This window comes from Martes martes, assembly GCF_963455335.1.
Source record: "Martes martes genome assembly, chromosome: 8".
NCBI classification, from domain to species: domain Eukaryota; kingdom Metazoa; phylum Chordata; class Mammalia; order Carnivora; family Mustelidae; genus Martes; species Martes martes.
In genome coordinates, this window is record NC_137895.1 from 135,882,677 (window position 1) to 135,909,384 (window position 26,708).

At 41.6% G+C, this 26,708-nt stretch overlaps 2 protein-coding genes across 4 annotated transcripts in view; one reads left to right on the plus strand and one right to left on the minus strand.

Moving 5' to 3' along the window:
• Positions 1-1,135: 1,135 nt before the first annotated feature.
• ATP5F1C (ATP synthase F1 subunit gamma) lies at positions 1,136-21,745 on the minus strand. 3 transcript variants are annotated; one of them, XM_080812559.1, is made up of 11 exons: positions 21,526-21,745; positions 11,483-11,517; positions 10,837-10,968; positions 8,542-8,746; positions 7,841-7,984; positions 7,658-7,722; positions 6,301-6,456; positions 5,757-5,853; positions 2,920-2,956; positions 1,858-2,323; positions 1,136-1,308 (listed from the first exon to the last, which is right to left on the minus strand). In XM_080812559.1, exons 1-9 carry the CDS (start codon positions 21,579-21,581, stop codon positions 2,950-2,952), a joined length of 897 nt encoding a protein of 298 aa, XP_080668685.1. In that variant the 5' UTR covers positions 21,582-21,745; the 3' UTR covers positions 1,136-1,308; positions 1,858-2,323; positions 2,920-2,949. The 3 variants fall into 3 exon arrangements, with proteins under 3 accessions (XP_080668685.1, XP_080668686.1, XP_080668687.1); XM_080812560.1 differs by lacking the exon at positions 2,920-2,956 and having other exon boundaries at positions 21,526-21,700; XM_080812561.1 differs by lacking the exons at positions 1,136-1,308; positions 1,858-2,323; positions 2,920-2,956 and having other exon boundaries at positions 5,678-5,853; positions 21,526-21,667.
• A 69-nt stretch (positions 21,746-21,814) lies between these two features.
• The window catches only part of KIN (Kin17 DNA and RNA binding protein), a 35,201-nt gene continuing 30,307 nt past the window's right edge, over positions 21,815-26,708 (plus strand). The window contains exon 1 of the mRNA XM_080812562.1: positions 21,815-21,975. Within this exon, the coding sequence (XP_080668688.1) occupies positions 21,862-21,975 (114 nt within the window). The 5' untranslated portion in view covers positions 21,815-21,861. The remainder of the gene's footprint in view (positions 21,976-26,708) is intronic.

Below are 26,708 nucleotides of genomic sequence, written 5' to 3' on the forward strand. Positions count from 1 at the left end.
GGACAAAGGGTAGCTGCTGTCTGAGGGTCACACCATCTGCTGACACACTAGGAGGACCCAGTACTGGGGGACTGATCATCTTGAAAGCAGAGCTCTGACTCCCTCTAGGAGCCCTGGTCCTTATCATCTGGTCCCAGTGGAACGCGGCAGTGCTGGGGACTGGGATTAAAGAACCCGTGCCCAGCAGGTTACAGCCCAGGCGGAGGGGGCCCCCAGCGCACTGGGGACACCACCTTCTATTCAGCACACCCTGTATCAGATTCTAAGTATTTGGCAAGCATTAGCTCATTTGATTTTCCTAACAACCCGACGCACTAACTACTATCTTCATCTCCACTTTACGGATGTTAAGACAATGGAATCAGTCACTTGCTCCAGATCCCACTGCCTGTAAGGGTTGATGAGGGTCTCCATCCCAGAGGTGCCACAAAAAAATCATAGAATAGATATTTTAAGATCTGCAAGGTCTTAAAAGGTTTACCTATTGACCTGGAAGATTTTCTTCACCAAAATATGAGCGAGGGAAGTGACACAGGAAATGAGATCAAACCCAGGAGAGTGACACACCTGACCTAAGACCACTGATGGAGCACAATGTCCACACTTGAGACAAATGGAGGGCTGGCGCCACAAGGCCCCACAACTGTTGTTCCCCCTTCCGAACCTGTGAGTCTGTTATGCTGGGCCTCATGGACTTCTACTCAGCAATGTGCTTACATTTCTGTTTTTCTCCCTGCTGTGTTGTCTAGAACATGCAGTTCACCCTCAGAGAAGCATTCTGCTGTCCTTGAAACTGGAGGTGGACGAGCGTGTTTAGAGGCAAGATAAAAAAACGCCCCCAGCCCCATCCCTTGCTAACATTCCTGAAGGTGATCTGGTAGTTTGAACACATGTACGTGTCCACCTGATGCCTCAGCGTCATTCACCAACCCACCCAGTGATTCTTGCAAAGGCTCAGGGAAGCTAGAAAAGGACCCTGGGGGCCGCTCAGCTTCTCCCCCGGCAGCCCTCTCACAGGAAGGCAGTACTGTTCCTCACAGGCTTGTGGTTGCTCATCAGTTTTCATATTACTCACTGTTCAGCTCATTTTTGTAGAAGTAGTTGGCAAAGTAATAAAGCATTTGAAGACATCTTTCTAAATAGATGAATTTATTTAATGGTTTTTAGAAGTCAAGAGCAGCATACAAATTGAGAATGGGCATATATTTTTATTATTTTTTTATAGTTCCATAGTCTTTTTGTAATTTATGTACTACTTTTATAATTTATATATTACGTTTGTAATTTAAAAAAGCAAACTAGGGGATCCTGGGTGGCTCAGTCATTAAGCATCTGCCTTCAGCTCAGATCATGATCTCAGGGTCCCGGGATCAAGCCCTGCATTGGGCTCTCTGCTCAGCAGGAAGCCTGCTTCTCCCTCTCCCACTCCCCCTGCTTGTGTTCCCTCTCTCACTCTGTCAAATAAATAAATAAAATAAAAACCTTTAAACAAACAAAACTTATTTCCCTATTTTAAACGAATAGGAAAACCCTGACATTTTGGCATGGCTAACTTGTGCATAATCAGGCTAAGCATCCAATCTTCATGGTTATCTAAATGTGAGTATGGAATGAATTAATATACTGAAAGGTTTCTCAGTGGAAAACTTGGAGAAAATAGTTAAAGTTGGAAAAGATATTTAAATTTTATTTATTTACTGAAGATTTATTTATTTGAGAGCGAGTGAGAGGGAGATCACAGAGAGGGAGAGGAGACTCCCACTGAGCAGGAAGCCCAACTCGGAGCTCGGTCCCAGGACCCTGAGATCATGACCTGAGCCAAAGGCAGAGGCTTAGCGGACTGAACCACCCAGGTGCCCTGGTGTTTAAACTTTATAGATGAGAAAGAGCAAATGACTCCTACAGCACTGATACTTCATTTGGTTGGATGTTCTTTTCGAAAGAGCATAAGAATGAAAGCCTGGGTTAGCCTGTGGCCTGTTGCCTCTTCCTTCCTCCCCACCCCAAATACTCTGGACTTTTGAAGGGTAGTCTGGAACGGTAAAATCAGCAGAGGCTCTTAAATTATCTTCTTACCAAAAAATTTTAGCAGTAGCATGTCAGTATTTTTAGATACTTTTAACATCTCATTGTGAAAACAACTAGTTACTGTTTCTATGTAACAAGAGAAGACAGTGTCTTTCTTATGGTAAGTTGTTTATTGTAAGATAATTTACAAACATCTTGCTGTCTTTATTGGTTAAACAATGGACCAACAATTTCTTCTGACAAGGACAGCAGTAAGCTAAAAATAAAATCAGCTGGCTGAATTTTTCTTCTTTACCTGTAAAACAAAGTACAGAACAAAAAAAAGTCAGTTTTGGAGGGAAAAACAGCGATGTCAAGAGATAACACCTATTTAAGTGGGGTTTAAAGAACTGACTTTACATAATAAAATGTTACTATAAACTAGCTGTTCTCAAATTTTGGCCTTTCCACAGGGTCCATGAAGGCAAAACTATTTTTCTTATATGCCTGTTTTACTCATTCTGAAGAGTGTATGGCATTTTCCAGAGGCTACATGACGTGTACTATCAGGACAGAATGAATGCAGAAACAGGAAAATCTAGCTCTTTTCTGTTATGTCAGACACGAAGGGGTCCTGAGACCATCAAGTCTGAGAACCACCACTCTTCACTGATCTGTATTTAATATTTCAAAATAATGCTAAATTTCTATTCATAAAGTTTATTTGACTAAAAAAAAAAAAGCCCCCTGGCATTACCCATATGCTACCACAAGCTGGCAGCTACTATAAATGGGCCAAAATCTACATCTCAGAGAATCTGTTTCAGGGTTGCTTAATCAGCGTCAATCATATCTAGCTGGATTTCTTTTTGGAGGGGTTTGGGGAGAGAGAGTGAAACACTGCCACTTTACCTCTTGTCTGAGGATGAAACTTGGTTTTCATTAATCCCTGGTTATTATGTTAGGAGAAAAGACAAAACAAGCCAGTCAAGAAGCATTCCATGCTAGTTAATCAGGCATCATTTCCAACTAAAAACATCCATTTCCGTACTCGGCATCTTGAACATACCATGTAAATTCATGACCAAAATATTCCTTTAAAACAGATTCAATGACTGTTACAAAAAGTTACTAATTTTGGTCTGGTTTAGAACAATAAAACCACGTTGATGCAAGAAGGCAACACTACGCAAGTATAATTGAAGCCACTACTTCGCCTATGAATAGCACACAGTGTATTACCAAGGAGCCAAATGTGTTTGTATTAAATAGTACAGTTTTAACCTGGATAACTGATAGGTTACAGAGCATGCCATCCGTTCATATAAACACGCCAAGCTTGGACTGCACAGCCAACCCTTAAGAACGGATTTAGTCTACTTTTCTAGAAAGCCAAAATTTAATAGTCAATTTCACATTCTCAGTTTTTATGTCCCAATCTCCCTCTCCTCATTTCCCTTGGTTTTGCTCCTCTTTAGCCAGGTTTCCCAAGTTTCTAGAGTCCTCAATACTGCAGATGCTGTATCCTCGCATTTTATTCCCAGCATTCCCTTTTCAAGAGCCAAACCAGATCCTTGGTTTTTTGGAAACCTTCAGAAGGCAGCTCTCCCCACCAGGCCTCCTCACACTCACTACCAAGAAAACAGCTTAGCACTGGCAATACGATACACACCAAGGAAGAGAATGAATAATATGCTTATGTAATCCTCGCCTGAGCCCCCACGTTATAGAGGACAAAACTGAGTCACAGAGAGAGTATCTCAGCCAAGTTTATCACGCTAGTAAGCGGCAGGGCCATTCATCATTGCGCTGTACTCTCTGACGCTAACACAACATTAGTGACTAGACTGAGAGATGGGTTAGTTTTAACAAAGTCATGCTTGGAAAGCAAAATAAGACAAGGACGCCTTGGCTAGCAAAGCTGATGGATCTGACTGACAACTTACACAATGGTCTCCATCAGTTTTATGTGTCTCTTTGGCATTCTGCCCAGTTGCTATCCTGGACAGAGTATACTTAAGGACCAATTTAAATTTCACCTTAGTGACAAACCTATCTATCCCTACTTCTTAAACATGGATCCATATTTTCACACACCCAATGAAATGTTCTTTCTCCCTCTTCTGAATTTCCATTCCTTAGGGCACATCACTCATTCACTCAACAAATATTTACAGAGAAGGTATGTGCCAGGTGGTAGGGCTACAAAAGTAAGACCCGGTCACTCCCAAGCCACAGGAGGAAAGGCAAATAAAAAGGCAATTCCTAATAAAATAGTGTAAATGCTGAGAAGGGGAAGCACAGGACAGGAAACGACGCCCCACCCGAATGGTGAAGGAGGGCTTTCTGAAAGAAAGGCTTCTCTCAGTTCAGCAAAGAGAAGTGGGAGTCTATCAGAGGAAGAATCCAGGGTGGAAAGAAAGAGAAGGGCATTTCAGGCAAAAGTGCACGTTTGTAGAACTGGGAGTACATCCATGTGGCTGAAGTTCAATGGCGGTGGCAAGACTAGACTAGAGAGTCTAGTGGCCAGAAAACACAGGATTCCGTATCTCAAGCTAAGGTGTTTTGCAGGATGATCAGGTAAGGGAATGGATTCTACTCTTTCTCTAACAGTCTGTTGCAAGGTCAGACGGTAAATACTGTAGGCTTTGTGAATCACATACTGTCTCTTTTTTTAAACAAAATAACTCCTTCAAAATGTCAAAACTGCTCTTGGCTCTGAGCCACAGTACACTGACCCCTTTTCTCCTGCAATTTCTAAGGTGTCTCTTTTTTCCCTGTGAGAGCTGTGAGCTCTCTGAGGGCAAATATTGTCCCCACTACATCCTCAGTGTCAAGCACAGGGTCTGACATATTAGGGGCACTTGATATCCTTGTTAATTCAGGAGAGAAATGACAAGGATCTGCATTACGTGACATCATGTAATATCAAGGAATATTTAGAAGGTAAAATTTACAAAACTTAGTGATCAATTAGGAGGAGGTGAGAAAGAAGAGTCAAAGATAACTTACTATATATTTACCTCTCATCAAGATCACCTGCATGTTTTTGTTACCCCGTTACAACACCAAAGCCTTGATCACATCCTTTGACACTTCCACGCACTGACTTGGCACATGATGGGGGTTCAATTTAGTCATTTTAAAAACAGAATCCCCATTTTCTCAACCCAGGCTTCACAAACCTTAACATATCTAGACAATCAAGATATTTTCTTGAGGAAAATGGTACATTATTGTATAATACTAATATAGAAAATTTAGTTAAGGAAAGAACCAATTTTGACCAAGATTTACCAAAAAACCCGAGATTTACATGAAACCAAACCCAAAACCAGTCCTACAGGGGGAAGGCTTGCTTTATAATGTTTTAAGTTCCAAAGACAGATTTTATAAATGATAGTGAATTATTTACATCCTTATTCCTAATGCCTTATTCCTTGTTCCTAATCATTTACATTCATACTCCTAATGCTACTCTAAAGCTTTCCTAATGCTCTAGAATAGCAATATGCTGATTTCTAAAAAGAAGAAACTAAGCCCAAAAGTTTTGGTGTGTGACAAGCAGAAGAAACCAGAGATCTCATTTTCACCAAATCTTTATATCCTTAATTAGATTACAACGTTAGGCAATGGATCGTTTCACCTTAAGCAAAACGAAACTGAAACCGAAACACGCTCACATTCAGCCAGCAGACACGGAGAGAGGAGGCAAAGTGTGGGAAGGCCGTCAATCTGCCGTTACTTACAGAGCTGCTGCACCAGAGATGATTTCAATCAACTCTTTCGTGATGACAGCCTGGCGGGTGCGATTGAACGTCAAAGTCAGTTTGTCAATCATCTCAGCTACAAACAAAACAAAGGGATTAGACAACGCAATCTAACACTATGAAAGAATCACTTGTTCCTTAACAGATGCATGCATGCTGCTTAATTTAAAAATAAGAATTTTTGTCTCTTTGGGTACCAAACCTGCCCTCTCAAAAATTTCACAAAGGTATTTCTACCTCTTCCACAGACACCTCTTCAAAAATACTTGCGACTTCACTGCTACCAAGTGACATATACTTCCTTTAAGGCAGAGATGATTATTTTTCTATCTTTTGAGATGAAAAATTCAAGGAAGGACATGGTCATTGGTCAGAGATGTCACTGAATCAGTGGCAGAGCCTGGAACCAGATCCTTGTTCCCTTGCTTCCTGGTGTACTTAGGGACGGTAACGTTTGGCTACAAAGGTCCTCACGCTACGCTCAGCAGGACAGTGCTCTCAGAGGAGACCCGCTGTGGCTTACAAGCGTTCTTGCTGGCGTTGTCCATAGCCGTCATCCTGGCACTTTGCTCACTCGTGGTGGATTCCTTTAGCGAATAGTAGATGATGTTGGCCAAATTGTATTCTTGGTAATTCTGCAGCACGTCAGCATCAACATCATCATAGATGCTCATGCTCTCTGTTCAAACAAGGCACAGGTTTCTTTGAAGTTATACAGTAAAGAGGGATTGAATCAAAACAGTTTACTACTATAAAAACCCTTAATAATTAGAGCAGAAGTCAACGAAATACTCAGTTCTCAAAGTTTCATCTATTTCCACACTATAGATTATAGCAGATTTTCAGAATATAATGTGTAAGCAAAGCATCTGATGTTCTACTACAAATGCTTAACCTAATGAAAACTAAGAAGCCAACAATTAAAATAACTTCTCCACATTTCATGCTCCGGAAGTCCTCTGGATAGTGTACATCTGGCACAACGTAAGCAAATACTCAATAATTTTTTTTTCAAAATAAAAGAATGAATGAAAAAATGGAAACTCGTTTAGTGGAATACAAAAATCCCAAGTCAGCCATCTGATAATTGGAGAAATCTGCAGGTGTCCATCAGGAAAATGAGAGGGAAATGGGATACGGAACCGTCGGGGCAGGAATCAGATGTCAACATACATCTTGTTGATTATGCTGCAGAAATTTAGTGGCACAACTCAACCTTCATTCATTAGGGTGAAGTGCTGAAGTAGTATTGTATTTCATCAAACTTAAAATGCTATGGATGATAACCCTGATTTTGGAACCATTAATAAAGTAACAAGAGTCAATCAATTAAAAATGGCATGCCACTGACTGGCAGGAACACCCCAACCTCAGAGACATGAAAATGTTTAAAAAAGTGTACATCTTAATACATGAAATACTATGTATAGAAGGGGGAAATGCCTCAGGAAAATAAAATCGGTTCCAGAATATTATTTCTAGGATGCTTCACTGAGCAATGATGACGTTACTCCACAGTACGACAAGAGAACTGAGTGGGTCAACATAAATCAGTTCAGGTCACGATTCCGGAGCTGCTAGTCACGCTGTGCTTCGGCAGAGTTCCCAGAGACAGCAAAGCCAATTCTAGCCAGGCTCTTCAATCTTTCAGAACAGAAAGCATGTGGAATCATGTATTTATTTATATTCTATTAATGAAGGAATGCAGTAGGAGTCATTAATGAATGGATTAAGAGATCACGGACGCCACTGACAGATGGTGATAGAGCCCGACTATTCTGCTGCTGCTGAAAAGGCCATCCGGACAAACACTATTTTCCCAAATGTCTAAATCTCTGCTTTCTACACAGAAAAATACCTTTCCTGCAAAAACTACTTACCAGCACTTGCTACGGTTTCAAGGGAAAAGATGGGCTTTTCTTCTGTCTTGTAGGAGATGACAGACCTAGAAATTATACAAGTAAATATCAATCTCAAAATAATATTTTAAACTCTAAAGTATTTACTTATTTTAAAGTATGAACACAAGCATGAAAAAGCTTTGATTTCTAAGTTTTTCTTGCCTGAATCGATTAAAGATGATAGACCCTTCATCAAATTCATATCCAGAATTTAGCAGTTCAAGGGCAATGACGGATGCATCTCCAAAAGTAGGAGGTTTTCTTCCCACTTCTTTGAAGGACACCAGAAACTGGTCCGAGTGAGTCCTATAAGAGAATCAGGAGATTACACAGAGTAGTTTAAAGGAATACTTCTGCCTAAATAACATAGGGAACGAGGAAAGGTATCACTGTGAATCAAGTTTTTTGGCGGGGCTGGGGTGGGGGGGATGACAGGGATGTGGTCACTGGATGGAGTTGTTCCATCCACTATCATGATTATTTAGTGGCTGCAAGAACTAAGGACTAATGATCAGGCCTCTCTTGTGCTGTATTTCTCTCCTTCCCATCTCAATTAAATGCTGCTGACTTCTGACATTTCCAGGCTGTGCTGGCTTGAGAGTCCTCGTTCGTTTAAAATGCCAACTGGCTTTTGATATTCCTGTCACACTCCACTCATGGGTTGGATGAAAGAGAAACACGAGTAAAAAACAGAAGAAATCTATATATTCTGATAGTCCTGAAAAAATGAAAACAAAACCCTCTCTGTGGGTATAAAAACAGGTAACCAAAAAAGGACACGGTGCTGAGAGAAACGATCGAAGACACTCCCACTTATTCATGCTTGCACTCACTGCCACATCAACAGTATCTATTTCAATTACCTATGAAGTATACCCCTGATTTTATCACCAATTCCAACAAGCATGACTTCCTTCCCAGCTGCTGTGAGCGTGGCCACCTCATTTTTCATCTGTTTAGCAACCGAGGAATGAATAGCACCACAGAGCCCTCGATCCGAGGACACACCGATAAGCAGATGCTTCTTCTTGTCTTCAGGCACCTTAATATCAGCTTTTTCATACAGAGCTTAAACACAAACAAACAAACGGCAAGAATTTAAATATATGTAACATATACGAAATACACCCCAAATCCCTAATTTACCAAAGACCTGAAGGAGTTGGCTGTTTTCGAACCGATGCGTTTCGGTTCAGGTGGCATCAAACAATACAATCAAAGCTGTCTGTGTACTTGATCCATCTACCATCAGGCTGAAACCGTGAAGGGTTCAAGCTCTATATGATAAAGGCTCCAACAGCCAATTAATGGCCAATTTACCTCAAATGTTGACTTAAAGAAATCTCTAGTACAACTGAAGAATCTATATGGAGGCCTGAATCACAGAGTACCAGCTTACCTAGATCAGCCTTGTGAAGGACGCAGACCTTCAGGATACAAGCAAAAAAGTAAGAAGCTGGTACTTACTGACCTGCTCATATAACCTGCGTGTCAATTCTTACAAAAGCTGCCGGCATTAAAACAGCAGATGCCCCTCTGATTTTGGGCATTGCTTTGACCACCTCACTTGGCTGGTCCCGTCTTGTAAGCAGCAGGGGCCAAGAGGGGATTAAATAGGATGAAATATGCACAGATTTTACTGGAGGAACAGAGGAAACGGCAGAAGACGGGAGAAGGCAGGAAAGGAGTCAGAAAGGCCATCACATCCTGACGCAGGTCTGACCTGCAGGAAGGAGGGAAGAGAGCTTGGATGGCAGCTCCCTGGACCACTGTGCAGTTTAGGGGAAGTTCAGCAACACCGCTGAGGGTGCTGTACATCTCCCAAGGACATGCCTGCTCGAGCATCCTGCCTGCTCAGGGGCCGGCTACGCATGGCCTGTGGGAAGCATGGCCTGGGTACAGACGCAGGGTGAATTCAGCGGCTGGGCCCCCGCAGGCACAAGGCGTATCTTCATGGCCACCATAGTCACCCACCTCCACAAAATTCCTGCTATCACCTCTGTCATTACGGAGCAGGGATTTTCTAATTCAAATATTTAAAATGATCAGCCACTTAATAGCTAACAGTTAGTACTGGATTTGAAGGACTTCAGAACTGATTGGCAGCCATGGCCTGAATTTTTAATGTTACCACAAATACTCTAATTAGACCTCTAAGCCAGCTGCTTCTCTGTGAGATAATTTTGTGATTCTGGACTCTGGAGGGAAACAAATTTATTATATTTTCTCATATCAGCAAGAAAGGTGAATAGTGAAGTAACTTTCCTTTTCCATATAAGTAGGCTAGAGTAATTTATCAACCAAACTTTACTAAGCCACCAAGGTGCTTAGGATTTATTGTGCAGCGAATGGGACTCGTGAGAGCAAAGGGCTGGAGGTGATAAGGACGGCTGGAACCTCGCCTACCTACCAACTGTCCTCTGACCTTTCACGTGAAACTAAATGTCGCATTTTTAGAGCGAGGACTCATTTCCACCCCAGCCTACTGCTCTATCATCTTCTCACGTGAAGTTTTGGTTTTTTTTAATCAGTGTAAATGGATGTTTAAAAAATACGAAAGAGCACAAGAAACTTTTACATGAGCAATTAAATCTAATATATAGATGTATTAATACAGAGATAATACATAAATTTTCTTCACTTTGGAAATAAGCAAAATTTGCCTTCTTTACGGATGATGTTTAAACATTCCACTCACGTATTCCTGAGTCCTGTCCATGCCTACCCAGTCACCTCTGCTGCAGGGTATCACCTTCACACCCCGCAGTCTTCAACCAGCATATCACAACACCATAGGATGAAGTCAAGCACCTGAGTTGAATGCACTATATTTCTAAGTTCTTTTGAATATATAGTTAATAGTCTGGGAAAATTTTCAGAGTATTTTCAACATGCACAGGGTCACATACAGCGGTTAACAGGCAGTCTTTGATGCCAAATCACCTAGGCATGTGACCTTGAGCAAGTTAATTGATTTTAGTGTTTCTCAACTGTAAAGAAGGGACTCTAGAAGTTCCGACCCTCATAGGGTGGCTGTGAAAAACGAGTAACGTCAAACACAGAGACTGGACCCGTTGTCACCACGCACCAGGTAAGTCATTAGTGGTGATCTCTGTTAAACGGTTCTTTCTAATTTGTGAATTACACCCTTCACTTACCCAAAGATCCTATCCCATACACTCGAGCTGGTTTCAGCTCCCTCTCAGCTCGGGCATATTTTGCTGCTGCTACCATTTTCATAGACTTGGTGATTTTCTGGATGTTTTTGATTGACTTTAGTCGTCTGGTAACTGAAAAACAGAAGTACTGTGTTATGATGAAAGGGTTCTCATTTCACTTGTGAATTTATGGCAATAGCTTTCTAAACTGTAAGGTAGAAAAATCAGCACTTAGACCATCGACTGACAGCACGATGCTGAGGCTTGAAGTCGGAACAAGTACTGAGCAAAGGTTAAAAGCCAGCTGCTGCTCAGACAGGCAAGGTGGCCACGTGGGTGCTAACAAGGTCAAACCCAGCTGCCTCTTAGACAGGACAGGATGGCCACAGAAGAGGGCAGCACATCATACATTTAAAACATTTAAATACAGTTTTTTCTACTCATATTGTCATGGTACAGACAACAGAATCAGAACAACTGTGTGTTGCCTCACACTGGTCTTTTCCAAAACAAGTTCAATGTCATACACATATGACCTAGAATCATTCTGTCAATTTTGTTCAAATATACAATGGGCTAAAGCAGCATATTTTTATTTGTCAAAATTTAGTTTTTCTTCATTCACATATTGAGATAAAGTACTTACTATCTTTTAAAGTTGCCATATTTCGAACTTGGATCCTGAAAATAAAGGTTTTAAAAATATTTTAGTTTTCTGGAAACAGCCCCACAATATAAGAAAAACCATCAAAATTAATAAATTTAAAGAATGTCCCATAAGGAAACAATCTATTAAACACAGGACTCTGACATACACATATTTATACACACACACACATATATATTTAATCCCTTAATGATACCAAACCCTATTGCCAAAGGCCTCATTTTGTCTTCCCTAGCCCACACCTTCCGTCGCAGTCACGATGAAGTTCACACATGCTCCTGCTCCACCTTTATGCCTTTGCCTGTACTGCTTCCACGACAGAAAAGTCCTTCCCCTTGTTGGGTTATCCAAGTGTACTGAAAACCAAGGTCAGCCCCCTCTAAAAAGCTACCTGGAATTCCTTAGTTCTCTGAAACTTCTTCAAGTAACACTCAGGATCAAATATACATTCTAATATGACCACATGTGTGAAAGTAGTTTATTTAAACCAATTTTTAACTTCTCCAACTCATGCTAAGCAAGGCACCTGGGTGGCTCAGTTGGGTAAGGGTCTGCCTTCGCTCAGGTCACGGGATCCAGCCCGTAGTCCAGCTCCCTGCTCGGGGGGAGCCTGCTTCTCCCTCTCCTCCCCACTCATGCTCTCTCTTTCTCTCAAATAAATAAACAAAATCTTTAAAAAAATGTACTAAGCAGCTACTATGCTCCCAGACATGGTCTGTGACCACAAGAAGCTCACTATTATCTCATAAACAAGATTCATAAAAACTTAAGATTTACACAAAATGTACATTAAATATTTTTCTAGGCTTTATGACTAAAGCGCTAATGCACAGAAGTAAAAATGATTTGACTTAAATATATGTTAAACACACACACGTGTATATTAATGAAAGCCACATGTATAAAAGATCAATACCAGAGGACTGCCATCCTGCTAAGGAAAACAACATGCTATCAAACAGAAATGATCTGTTAGCCCTTACATCTCTACAAAGTGTCCGTGTTGGCTCAGAAAGCTCCATGGGAGAACGGAAGAATCTGTAGATTTGTGCATAAATAAAGAAGGCCTAAGGAGGACATTCCCAAATAGGACGTACTCTGGAACCTGGAGACACAGGTTGGGTTAAGTTTAAATTTTATTTTATAGGTAGCAGGGAACAATGAATACTTATAAGCCACAGCCAGTTTAGTTTTTCAGTGAAGTACCATGGGCGGCAGCGAAAACCACAAACTGACACTGGAACACGGATGACACGGGGACTACGCGGGGCTGCTGCAGCCTCCGGATGAGAAGGCGAGAACGTCAGCTACCGCGCCGGCAAAGCAACAGGAAGACTAGATTTATGAGCAAGTTCTCAAGAGCGGAAAGGAAACCAGTAAGAATGATTTCCACTTTAATGACCTGAGTAGATAGCATTGTTGTTAACTAAGGTAGAAAAACTGAGTGGGGATGATCTCTCTAGAGATAATGAATTTTATTTTTTAATTTTTTTTCTCACCATAGCACATACTCTCCCCACTGTCCATCACCCAGGCATCCTATCCCTCCCACGCCCCTCCCCTCCAGCAACCCTGTTTGTTTCCCGAGATTAAGAGTCGAGATAATAAATTTTAATGAATATGACACAAAGACCATGGGATGAGGTGGAAATGTCCAATGGGTTTGGGAAACATGTAAGATTTTTGAGACCTGAGAAAGAGATCTGTAACTCATGGATGATGGAAGCTGGTGCCAAAATAGGCAAGTAGAATTAGAAGCAGAGGGAGTATTTCCTAATTTTATGAGGCCAGCATTACCCTAATATCAAAACCAGATAAAATCATTTTAAGAAATGAAAATTAAAGGACATTATCTCTCATGAACATAGATGCAAAATTCCTTAACAAAAGATTAGCAAACTGAATCCAACAATGTATTAAAATGAATTATACACTACAACCAAGTGGGATTTATTCTAGGTATACGAGACTGGTTCATCATTTAAAAATCAAATAATATAATGCATCACACCAATAGGTTAAAGAAGAACAATCATACAGCCAATTGATGCAGAAATTTTTTTTTACAAAATCTAATGCCCATTCACAGTAAAAACAACAACAAACAAAGAAACAAACCCTCAGCAAATTATTAACAGAGGATTTCCTGAACCTGACATAGAGTATCTACCAAAAAACCCTATGGTTTAATGATGAGAAACCACAAGTTTTCCCCTAAGACTGGGTCTAAGGCAAGGATGTCCTCTTTCCTTACTCCTATTCAAAACTGTACCGGAAGTCCTGGCTTAGGCAGTAAGACAAAACAGGAAATAAAAGGTATACAGATTGGAAAGGAAGAAATAAAGCTGCCTTTGTTTATAAACAACACGACTGTCTATGTAGAAAATCCCAAAGTATTGGCAAAAAAACCCCTCCTAGAACAAATTACAGCAAGGTTGCAGGGTACAAGGTCAAGATATACAAAGTCAACTGCTTTCTTTTCACAAGTTATGAACAACTGGGAATTTCAAGTTAGAAAAATAATAGCATTTAAAAAAAAAGGAAAAGAAAAACAATTAGCATAGAATTGTAGACTTAAAAATGGTTACAAGGAGTGCCTGGGTGGCTCAGTGGGTTAAGCGTCTGTCTGCCTTTGGCTCAGGTCAAGATCCCAGGGCTCAGGTCATGATCCCAGGATGGAGCTCTGAGGTTGGGGGGTGGTGGGGGTGGGGGTGGTGCCTGCTCAGCAGGGACTCTGCTTCTCCCTCTCTCTCTGCCCCTCTCCCCAGCTGGTGCTCTTTCTTTCTCTCAAATAAATAAAATCTTTTAAATAAATAAGTCTATAAATATATAAAATACATATTACACATAAATATAAATAATTCTTTAAAAAATGGTTAAGACGATAAATTTATGTGTACTTTACCACAATAAAATAAGAAAAAGACGGAAAAAGACGACATATAAATCTAACAAAATACGCTACAAGAAAACTACAAAACTGATAAAAGAAAGATCTAAATAAATGGAGAGATTCCATACTCATGAATAGGAAGATTCAATGTTAACTAAAATGTCCACTCTTCCCAACTTGTTCAATACAATTTTAGACAAAACCTCAACAAGTTAGTTTGTGTATATCAATAAACCGATTTTAACATTTATATGGGAAAGCAAAACACCCAAAATAGCCAACACAATATTGAAGAACAAAGCCAGAGAACTGACAGCGCCTGATTTAAAGACTTAGTATAATAAGTCCGGTAATCCAAACATTGTATCGGTGAAATGGGCAAGCAGATCACGAGAAGAGAAGACAGAGTCCAAAATTTCACTCATAAGTGAGATCAATAACAACAACAAAATAAAAGAAAATACAAACAAAAAGCAGAATGAGACCTACAAATTGGCGGTTGCCAAGGTGAGAGCGGTGGTGGTGGATGGGCAAAATGCGTGAAGGGAAGATACAGGCTTCCAGTTACAGAATGAGTAAGTGAGGGGAATAAAAGACACAGCGTAAGTAAGAGAGAGTCCAGAAAGAGACCCACACAAATACAGTCAACTGACTCACGGCTGACACAGGAGCAAAGATAGTTAAGTGGAGAAAGGATACTCTTTTCTACAAGTGGTGCTGAACACCAGACATCCATATGGAAAAATATTAACGTACATAATAATTCTATACTTTGGGGCGCCTGGGTGGCTCAGTGGGCTAAAGCCTCTGCCTTCGGCTCAGGTCATGATCCCAGGGTCCTGGGATCAAGCCCCGCATCGGGCTCTCTGCTCAGCAGGGAGCCTGCTTCCACCTCTCTCTCTGCCTGCCTCTCTGCCTACTTGTGATCTCTGTCAAATAAATAAAAATCTTAAAAAAAAAAAAAAGCTTAAAAAAAACAATTCTATACCTTTCACAAAAATTAACTTGAATCATAGATCTTAAGTGTAAAACACAAAACTATAATACTTCTGTAAGATGTCACAGGAGAATATCTAGGTGCCTTGGGTCTGGCTCTAAGTTTTTAGATAAAACATGAAAACAATGATCCATGAGAGAAAAGTGATGAAGCTGGACTTTATTAACTTCAAAAACAAATGCTCTGTAAAAGACACACCAGGAGAAAATGTTTACAAAACATGTATCTGATATAGGACTGTTATCTAAAACATATAAAGAACTCTTAAAACTCAACAATAAGAAAACAAACCTAAATAAAAAATGAAAAGATCTTGGGGCGTCTGGGTGGCTCAGTGGGTTAAAGCCTCTGCCTTTGGCTCAGGTCATGATCCCAGGGTCCTGGGATGGAGCCCCGCATCGGGCTCTCTGCTTAGCAGGGACCTGCTTCCCCCTCTCTCTCTGCCTGCCTCTCTGCCTACTTATGATCCGTCTGTCAAATAAATAAATAAAATCTTAAAAAAAAAAAAAGATCTAAACACAAGTCTCACTACAGATAAACATATGGCAAATAAGCATTAAAAAAAGGTGCTTAGTATCATGTCATTAGGGAATTCCAAATTAAAACAATGAAATATCACTTCACACCTGTAAGAATGGCTAATTATTATTAATTTTTTTTTTTTTTTTGAGAGAGGTAGGCAGAAAGAGAATCTTAAGTAGGCCATAGGCCCAGCATGGATCCAGGCACAGGGCTTGATCCCACTACCCTGAGATCATGACCTGAACTGAAACCAATAGTCAGATGCTCAACCGACTGAGCCATCCAGGTGCCCCAAGAATGGCTAAATTTTTTTAAAAATGGCAATTCTAAATGATGGTAAAGATGTGGAGCAACAGGAACTCTCACTAATTGCTGGTGGCAATACATAATGGTATGGCTACTTTGGAAGATGGTTTGACAGTTTCTTAAAAATCTCAACAGTCTTAACATATGATACAGCAATCTCGCTCCTAGGTATTTACCCAATTGAGCCGAAAACTTATGTCTATACAAAAACCTGCACATGAATGTTTATAGCAGTTTTATTCACAATCGCCAAAAACTGGAAGCAACCAATATGTCTTTCAATATGTGAATGAATGGAAAAACAAACGTGTACATCCATACAATGGAGTTATTCAGCAGTAAAAATAAATGCGCTATCAAGCCATGGAAGATATGGAGGAATGTTAACTGCATATTGCTAAGCAAAGAAGCCAGTCTGAAATGACTATATTCTGTCTGAGTCCAACTATCTGACATTCCAGAAAAGACAAAACTATGACAAGAGTAAGATCAGTGGTTGCTTGGATTCTGGGGAGAGAGTTCTAGGGCAGTGAAACTAGATACATGTCATCATGCATTTGTCAAAACCCACAGAATATACAACAAAAAGAATGACCTTAATGAAACCACGTACCTTAATAACACATCAGTACGGTTTCGTTAATCGTGGTACATATACCACACCAATGCAAAATGCGGTTTAAGTGGAGAAACTGTCCAGAGTGGGATGTGGGTATACAGAACACTCTGTACTCAAGTTTTCTAGGAAGCTGAAACTGTACTAAAAAAATAAAGCTTCTTTACAATATCTTCAGAAAAGGATATTATAAAATTATGGTTATGATCCCATTTTTGTGATTTATGTATTTATGTGCATAAAAAGTCTGAAAGATCATAAACATTATTTTTAACAATCTCTCTCTTTTATTTTTAAAAGATTTTATTCATTTATCTGAGAGACAGAGCAAGCACAAGTGGCAGGCAAGAGAGGAGAAGCACGCTCCCCGGATGAGCAGGAAGCCCAATGTGGGGCTTGATCCCAGGACCCTGGGATCATGATCTGAGCCAAAGGCAGATGCTTCACCAACCGAGCCACCCAGGCGCCCCAATAATCTCTTGACTTATATATCTTACCACTAGTATTATGCAGTCATAGAGAAAGAAATATAGAGAAGAGGACAGACTACAAGAAAAATGTTAGATTTAGCTATAAGAATGGATTCACTAATGGAAAAGATAAATGCGGTCAAATACTTCCAAGCTCTGGACTTCAGAGCACACTTCCTGACATACCAATCATTCCATTAACATCTTTTCATAATGGAAAATAACATCATTTGTTGATTTTTTTTTTTTTTTTGGCATATCAACTTCTGCACTCCGACCAACCTAAATGTACAGAATGAGGAGCGACATTTGGACATTATGGATTTAGGATACTCCAATTTAATGGACTTAAGTTTCTAGTCAGAGAATATCAGGGAATAAATCTAATTGCATGCCACATTTGGATGAACACAGAATGTTTTGGTTTCCACAGATATCCCAAGTGAGAGGTATGAAGAGGTAGATCTTTTGTGATTCTTTATGCTGGCACAAGCCCTAATTTCCTACTTTGAAGTGCTCTCATGTTTAGCTTTCATTCAGTTCTAAAGACATCGATGTTATTCTGTTTTTTAAGTACAACTTGAGTACATACAACAGAATAACCATAAGCTGACCCCAACTCTCTCTAGGGGCAGCTTGCTCTACTGAATATGTAATTTTTGCAAAAGAAAATACAAAGTTTTGAATCAGCTATTTGTTTTGGAAAACTGCATCAAGTCCTGAGAAATCCTTGGGAGATTACTGGAGAAACCTGAAACATATCAGATATAGTGGACAGAAAAGTCAGAGTTGTAGATTACCATTTTTAAAAAAAAGATTTTATTTATTCATTTTTGTGTGTGAGAGAGAGCAAGAGAGCATGAGCGGGGGTTCGGGGGGTGCAGAGGGAGAAGCAGGCTCCCCACCGAACAGAGAGCAGACGTGGGGCTAGATCCCATGACCCTAGGATCCTGACCTGGACCAAAGGCAGATGCTTCACCATCTGAGCCACCCAGGCACCTCTGTGGATTACCATTATTTACTATGATCATACAGCAATGTTAGCAAAACTAAGAGAAGTAGTAGAGAAGGGAGCCATCAAGGTTGCTGGGGGAAGGAATCCTCAAAGAAAGTACAGAGTTTGCAAGACTGTTAAGGTATATAATGCTTTATAAATATAAAAATTAAGGAAGCAGCAGCATCAGCTAACTAATTCTTAGGGAAAATGATGAAGTAGGTCTAATTCCAATAATAAATGATTGTATGAAAGTCCGTCACCTGCCTGTCCACCAAAAAATAACTCCCTGGCACTTCTTCCCCCATGACCACCCATGATACACTCTCATTTGGCAAGTACAATAAACCTTCTTACATTTTATGTAGGAACTGCATAATGTTGTTTACAGTTTTCAGTTCCTGTCTCTGGATGCACACCAGCATTTCCCCTACCACCTCTGTTCTGTACAAACACAGACTCATTTAACCTTCGTGTAACCCAATGAACTGTGCACTATTATTACCTCCATTTAACAGATGAAGAAGTGGTGGCAGAGACACTAACCTGTCTAGGGTCACATAGCCAGCCAGGTGAGTGGCAGTGGAGATTCAAATCCTGGTAGTTGGCTCCCGAGTGGGTGGATCTCCCACACTACATACCCAGATGGCTCATATTTTTTTACGTTTACAAGTAAACATCTGCCACCTCAATTTCGGAATGCAATCAGCCTTCTATCTCCTGAAGTGCCATCTCCCTTCCTTTTCAACGTATATAATTCAGTTTATGGCTATTGGTTTGCTACCATAAAACACTTCCACTTTAGAGAATGGGGAACACGAAATAGAAATGTATATTCCCCTGATTTGAAGACAAAAATATCACACTTGTCTTCCTTATTTCCATTTTCTTAAATGCTACTTAAAAACAAGTTCCCGAAATTCAGGGTATTTTACTGATACCCTAAACAATTAATATAATTTCACTAAGATTTTATTTATTTATTTATTTATTAAAGATTTTATTTATTTATTTGATAGAGAGAGTAGGCATAGAGGCAGGCAGAGAGAGAGGAGGAAGCAGGTTCCCTGCTGAGCGGAGAGTCCGACGCGGGGATCCATCCCAGGACCCCGGGATCATGAGCTGAGCTGAAGGCAGAGGCTTTAACCCACTGAGCCACCCAGGCGCCCCTTCACTAAGATATTAATAGGGCCTAATATTTAGCTAATGTCAGTAAGCTAACATCCCTGAAACAAAACCTGTAAAAATAACAAGTTGCATTTTTAAAACTTCCAATAACCAAAACAGAACAGAGAAAGTGCCCCTTTATGGTTCTGTAAAAGCAAAGCTATTTTTTCTCAACTTCCAAATTAATTCTGTGGAGTGTGAAACATTAAGCTGGTTTTCATTTCTGAATTTAAAAGGCAATTATGAGTGGGAAGCAACAGGGGACCCGGAATAACAGAATAACGTGAAAATGCTTTCCCTCAATGTTTGATGAATATTCATAACCTACCGGGTTAAACCAACATTCTAAAGGTAAGGTTAAGGTCAGGACTACAACCTCTATCTGTCAAGGTAGGTTCCAATTTAAGAGCCTAGCGGTTATGTCAGACTACTCTTATTTAAAACCATCTTTTATTTTAAGATCTTAAAATTGCCTCACAAGGTTTTTTTTAAAAAAACTGCTACAATTTTATGTAAAATATTTTGTTCCAGTTTCAGAAACTCTTTCCACTGGTTACTACCTCAGGTAAAAATACTGACAGATGACATTTCTGCACAGCAACAGGGGAAGGAGAGCTATGTTTCCTGAGCACCACTGCACGCCAGAAACTGTCCCATAAAGCTAAGACCATATGTATTTGTTTACCAAGACTTTTTAGTACTTTCCACAGTTCCAACTTGGTGCAGGGCAGGCACCCAACAAATGCGTGCTGAGTTATTAACAAATGGGACAACCTACATGACTGAGAATCCAACTAAGGTGATTTAATTGCCATAAATACTCATTTTCAAAATTTAAAAAAAAATCGACTTTGAAAGCAAATCCATCGACAGTTTTCTGTAGGTATTCACATGCGATTTCATTACATTACCCTAATTTTTTTCGCTATTGTTAAGAATTCTTGGCTTAATGAAAAACGAACCTATTTCCATTAAGGCTCTACAGTCCCTGCGCAAGAAAATTAGGACGCAAAAGCTACTTTTGCGCTCCAGCTCGTTAGAATTCTTCCTTACTGTGAAACCGAAGAATTGCGACTCAGCTTTTAGCCAATAATCTCCTTAGCACCGTGTCTGAAATTCTTCCAGACTCTGTCTCGCTTCAAGACATTTCATCCTATTGTATGGTACCACCCACAAATGAACGTTTATCTGCCCATTGCTTGGCCTTCTAATACGCAGGGTTTTTTTCCGGAAACCCATGATTAAAATCCTTAAACTTGCACGGCCGTTCACAGACGGCGTCTGACAGCCATCTAATCTCCTCCTCAGGACCTTGGGACCATTTCATGACCTTGCAGGGTTACTGCTTTAACATAATGGTTTCAAGACAGTGCTAGGTGTCTCTACCTTCCGATCGCCATCAGACGGATTTTTAGGGTCCCTCTTGCACCCGAACTACCACAAGCCCACGAAGGCACGTATTTTATACAGCAGTGCCCAGCCATGAGCCTGCGCTGCGGGCTAAGCGCTTAATACACGCCCCGGCTGAACCGAACGGCTCTGAACGGCCCATGCAAACCCTGCCCAACACTAGAGGGTTTCAAAAGGCGTCAAGGGCAGAAAGCACAGCTTAACCTTCCCCTAGACCTTGCCTTCGGTCTTCCCCTCCCCCTCCGTGGGCCCGGGACAGACTCCTCGGTCTTCGCCTGTGCCCGACACGCAGCAGGGCCTCCGTAAGTATGTATTAGCTGAGTGAATCCAAGACCGCCCTGAAACCAATCCGGACTAAAGTCTCAACCCCGAGGTCCCAGATGACCGCTCCTCGTGGCCCTCACTCCACCCCACCCCGCCTCAGGAGACGTGGCGAGCCCTTGCTGTCACCGCACTTCCTTCGTGCACCCTTCCCGGATCGGAGGGGCTTCCGGCAGCCCGGGCTTCCCGGGGCCTCCTCGGGACAGGGGTCCTTGCAGGCCCTGCGACCCCTGTCCCGTCCCACTCGCCTCCACTCGCTTCCTCCTTCCCCTGACCGAGCTCCTCCATTCCTCGTAACCCTCCCGTCCCTTCGCAAGCGGCCATACCATTGCGGCTGCACTGCCCAGCCCGAGAGCACAGCGACGCCCGCCCGGGAGAACATGGTGGTACCGGCCCGGCTGAAGGTCGGTCAGACAGGCCTCACCGCGCCTGCGCGGGACCTTCTCCAAGCGCCCTCCCACCCGGCTTTCTCCTTCAGTCTCGCTTCCTCCCGCCAGAAGGAGGGAAGCCTCGCGAGCGTTGCGGGGCTCAGTCTCCCGAAGCCCCACCTCCTTCCGGCTCGCGGCTGGTATTTGTCCCGCCCACTCACCCTCGTCCGCTTCATTCCGCTTCCGGTTGGCGGAGCGCTTAGCTTTGCCGAAGTTGTCGCTGTCGTGGTCGCGATGGGGAAGTCAGATTTTCTTACCCCAAAGGCCATCGCCAACAGGATCAAATCCAAGGGGCTTCAGAAGCTGCGCTGGTATTGCCAGATGTGCCAAAAGCAGTGTCGGGACGAGGTAAGCGGGCCTGGATGGGGCCCTGCTGGACGTCCTGGTTCAAGCCCTTGGCGCTGGGGTTGAGGGAGTGGATCTCGGGTCCCTTAGTCCGGGTTCCGCGCTGCGCGAGTCAGCTACTCAGCTCAGTAGGGCCACCCTTACCTGCAGCCCTCCTCTAGGGGAACCGTGGTCTTCGACACCTCCTTCCTCCACGGTCTTCCTCCGGAAAGAAATGAAATAAGAAAAGGTTTTGCAGGTCTGGTAGACGTGATGCTACTCCAGCTGTCCTAAAACGGGAGCGTTGGATAGTGCAGTGCCGGATGCCCGGGGGCGAACAGTAACAATCATCTCTGACCTGACGCGACTCAAGAGAAGCAGGATGGTTGGGATTCACAGCTCTTTTCGGGGTCAGATGAAAAAGCACACCTGAGCCCTGGCACACTACTCGTCTAACGAGCGTTTATGGAGCGCCCACAGTGTGCCAGGCCCAGGATATTACTGTGGATAGGTTCGCGGGCGGGAGTCAGACTGTCAAAATCCTGAACCCCAAGCCGCGCCCCTTCCTAACTGTACTGTAGTCTTCGCCAGGTTGCTTCCATTTCCCTCCGCCTGTTTGCTTCTCTTGTAAAGTGGAAGTAACAGTTGTACCTACCGGTAAGATCGTGAGTTTTAAATCAGTGGATTATGCGTACAGTCGCTGACGGGTCTCTGGGGAGATCTTAGAGAGTTTTGTATGCCGTGCAATGGAGTTCATACTTTTTCTCATTAATGAGGTGGGTGATAAAGCACTTTGAAGAATTGAGAGCAAGCTAGTGACAGGATCGTATTTTTCTCTGGAGATTGAGTTGGATTGGGCAGGTGCAGGGGAACATTGGGTAATTGGAATAATCTACTCCAGTGTTTCTGCCAGCGAGGGATGAGATACTGAAGTAGACTTACATTGAATAACACGGATGCAGGTTTTCTTTTTCATATCTCTCCAGTTCATTCTTTTTAAATTTTTATTTATTTTTTATTAATTTTTTAAGATTTTATTTGTTTATTTGACAGAGAGAGAAAGATCACAAGCAGGCAGAGAGGCAGGCAGAGAGAGGGGGAAGCAGGCTCCCTACCAGGCAGAGAGCCCGATGCGGGGCTCGATCCCAGGACCCTGAGATCATGACCTGAGCCGAAGGCAAGAGGCCCAACCAACTGAGCCACCCAGGTGCCCCAAATTTTTATTTATTTTTAAAAAGATTTTATTTTTCTTTATTTGACAGAGAGAGATCACAAGTAGGCAGAGAGGCAGGCAGAGAGAGAGGGGGAAGCAGGCTCCCCACTGACCAGAGAGCCCGATGTGGGGCTTGATCCCAGGACCCTGAGATCATGACCTGAGCTGGAAGGCAGAGGCTTAACCCACTGAGCCACCCAGGCACCCCCAGTTCATTCTTTTTTAAAAGTCAAGGTGAAATTCTTAGACAGAAAACTGGAGACTAGTGCAGTGAACATCCATATATCCATTACCCATATTAAACATTTTAAATAACTTGGCCTGTCTTTGCTTTTTTAAGAAATGTTTTATTTATTTACTTATTTTTAAGATTTTATTTATTTGTTAGAGAGAGCACAGGCAGGGGGAGCGGCAGGCAGAGCAGGCAGAGGGAGAAGCAGGCTCCCCGCTGAGCAAGGATTACCAACGTGGGACTGGATTCTAGGACCCTGGGATCATGACCTGAGCTGAAGGCAGCCCCTTAACCGACTGAGCCACCCAGGCATCCCTTCAGAAATATTTTAAAGTAAATTCCAAGCATCAGGATATTTCATCTCTAAATACTTAAGTATGCATCTGTAAGATATTTACATATTTTTCTACAAAGCCATAATATACATCATCCCACATAACAAAATTAACAAAAATTTTTTTTATTTTTTATTTTTTTTAATTTTTAAAAAGATTTTATTTATTTATTTATTTGTTTGACAGACAGAGCTCACCAGTAGGCAGAGAAGCAAGCAAGAGAGAGGAGGAAGCAGGCTCCCTGCTGAGCAGAGAGCCTGATACAGGGCTCGATCCCAGGACCCTGAGATCACGACCTGAGCCGAAGGCAGAGGCTTTAACCCACTGAGCCACCCAGGCGCCCCTTTCTCTCTTTTTTTTTTAAGATTTTATTTATTTGACAGAGATCACAAGTAGGCAGAGAGGCAGGCAGAGAGAGAGGAAGGGAAGTAGGCTCCCTGCTAAGCAGAGAATCCAATGCGGGGCTCGATTCCAGGACCCTGGGATCATGACCTGAGCCGAAGGCAGAGGTTTTAACCTACTGAGCCACCCAGGAGCCCCAACAAAAATTCTCTTAGGTCATCTGATACACACTCCATATTCACATGTCCTCACTTGTTCCCACAAATGCTTTTTGAAAGTTTTTTTCAAACCAAGATCAAATCAAAAGCTATGAATTGGATTTGTTATTAGGACTTTAAAAAATAGATTTTTTTTAGAGCAGTTTTATGTTCACAACCATAATGAGTAGAAGATACAAAGATTTCGCATACACATTGGAGCCCCACATATGTACAACTTCCCCATGATCAGCACCTTGCAACAAGATAGTACTTTTGTTATAATCAATAAAGCTACATTGACACATCATCATGACCAAAGTCTATAGTAGGGTTCACTCTTGATGTTGGACATTCTATGGGTTTGGACAAACATATAATGACATATGTCCATTATTATAGTATCATACAGAGTAACTTCGTTTCCTTAAAAAAATCTCTGTGTTGGGTTATTAGGACTTTTAATTCTCTCTCAGTTCTAAACTGAGTATAGAACATATGTCTCTTACTCTTTCTACCGCCCCCCTGAAACCCAGTTATTTTTCTTTTTTTTTTTTAGCTAATTTTTTTATATGAGTATCGTTGACACACATTACATACACATTAGTCACATTAGTTTCAGGTGTCCAACATGATCTATACCTTATGTATATACAACAAGTTTGTACCTTATGCTGTGTTCACAAATATAGCTATCATCTGTACCATACAACATTATTATGATACCATTGACTATATTCCCTGTGCTGTACTTTGTATTCCCATGACATATTCATTCCATCATCGGAGGCCTGTATCTCCCACTTCCCTTCCCCTGTTTTGCCCATCCTCCCTCCCCCTCCGCCCTCTGACGACCATCAGTGTGTTCTCTGTATTTATAGGTCTGATTGTCCTTTTGTTTTTGTTTATTCATTTGTTTTTAGATTCCACACCTAGGTGAAATCATGAAATTTGCCTTTCTCTGACTTATTTCATGTAGCATAATACCCTCTAGGTCTATCCATATTGTCACAAATGGCAAGATCTCGTTCCTTTTTATGGCTGGTATTCCATTGTGGATGTCTTCATCCAGCTTTATCTGTTCATCTTTCAATGGATGCTTGAGTTGCTCCCGTATCTGTGCTTTTCAATTTGCTGTCGTTTTTCTGACATTGACTTGAAGAGATTAGACCAGTAACTGCCTTGGAGCATTGCCACTTTATAGTATGAAACAACTAAGTTTTCTTGTGGTTGTCTTTCACCTTCCTTCTTTAACTTATAGTTTCTGTAAACTGGAACTTAGATCTGAAGGCTTGATTAGGTTTGGGTTAAATATTTTGGGGAAGACTGCTACATAGGCGATCCCATTTCCTATTACATTGCATAAGGAAGCCCATAATACCTGATAGTGCTAAGATATTTGAGTAAATATGCTGGCCTGTAAAGTAACATTAGAAATTAATATTTTCCCTTTTGCAAGAGCGAGTTACCAGTAAGGAATATATCTAGTCTCCCATCAACCTTTTACTTAGGTGTTTTAGCATCCTTGCCGTAGTCCATTGTTGCCTTAAGAGTTGCAAAGTGGTTGTTTTTTTTATATTTTTCTAAATTTGTTATTCGCTACCATTCTTTTATAAAAATGTCCTTTTTCTCATTAACTAGGGCTATTTGATCCTTAAATGTTACCATAAAATATAGTCCCTATGGGAAAAGGAAGATAAAGGCTTAGTGCTTCCCTTTGGTTACCAATTTCAGAGTAAGACACTTGGTGGTGGTTCTGTCCTGTTTGCCCTCAAATCCATTCATTGCCTTCCTTCCCTGGGAGAATGACCTGCAGGAGGAGAAACTGATCCCTCCAAAGTCTTCCCGGGTCTCCCTATCTCTCAGTGTTGGAAGATTGAGGGAGAAGGTGGTCAGATCCAGAATATCCCCTCCTGCCCATCCACTCTCATGGGTTTCTAGAATTTAGTAACATCATTTTGTTTCCATTTTATTGATTTATTTTCAATTTATGGAAAGTAGTACTGGTTTTTTCATTTATGAGACTGATACTAAGTTTCCTTTTAAGATACATTTAAGTAAGAGTAATTCAGGGTTACTACACAGATGAGGCAGGAACAGTATGGGTAGTCTATAGGCAACCAAAGCTTGGGAAGCTAAACAAGATGAGCGGTGACATCAGGCTAATGATGTGGGATTGAGCCAAGGGACAGGAGAAGGGTTCTTCAGGAGGAGGCTAAGCGGGCTTGGTGATACACAGAAGGCGGACCTAGAGGACGACTCGAGGGTGCCTGTCTCTAAGGTTCACTGTGGGTGTGCGACTGTGCTGTTCACTGAAGTGAGAAATACAGGAGGAGAGATGCATTTTTCATTTCTCTTTCTATGAAGAAGTAGGTGTAAATGTTAAGTCGGATAGATACAAAGCCAAAGCTTGTAACTCTTTCACAGTCATCTGAAGA

What these genes read in the sequence shown, in the direction of transcription:
- ATP5F1C (XM_080812559.1), bottom strand. Translation starts at nt 21,581, where the DNA reads ATGTTCTCCCGGGCGGGCGTCGCTGTGCTCTCGGGCTGGGCAGTGCAG. An exon ending in ATCAGGGGTATACTTCATAG is followed by an intron (nt 7,985 to 8,541) that starts GTAATTGAAATA and finishes ATTCTCTTATAG; the next exon opens with GACTCACTCGGACCAGTTTC. An exon ending in CAACGCCAGCAAGAACGCTT is followed by an intron (nt 5,854 to 6,300) that starts GTAAGCCACAGC and finishes TTTTGTTTGTAG; the next exon opens with CTGAGATGATTGACAAACTG.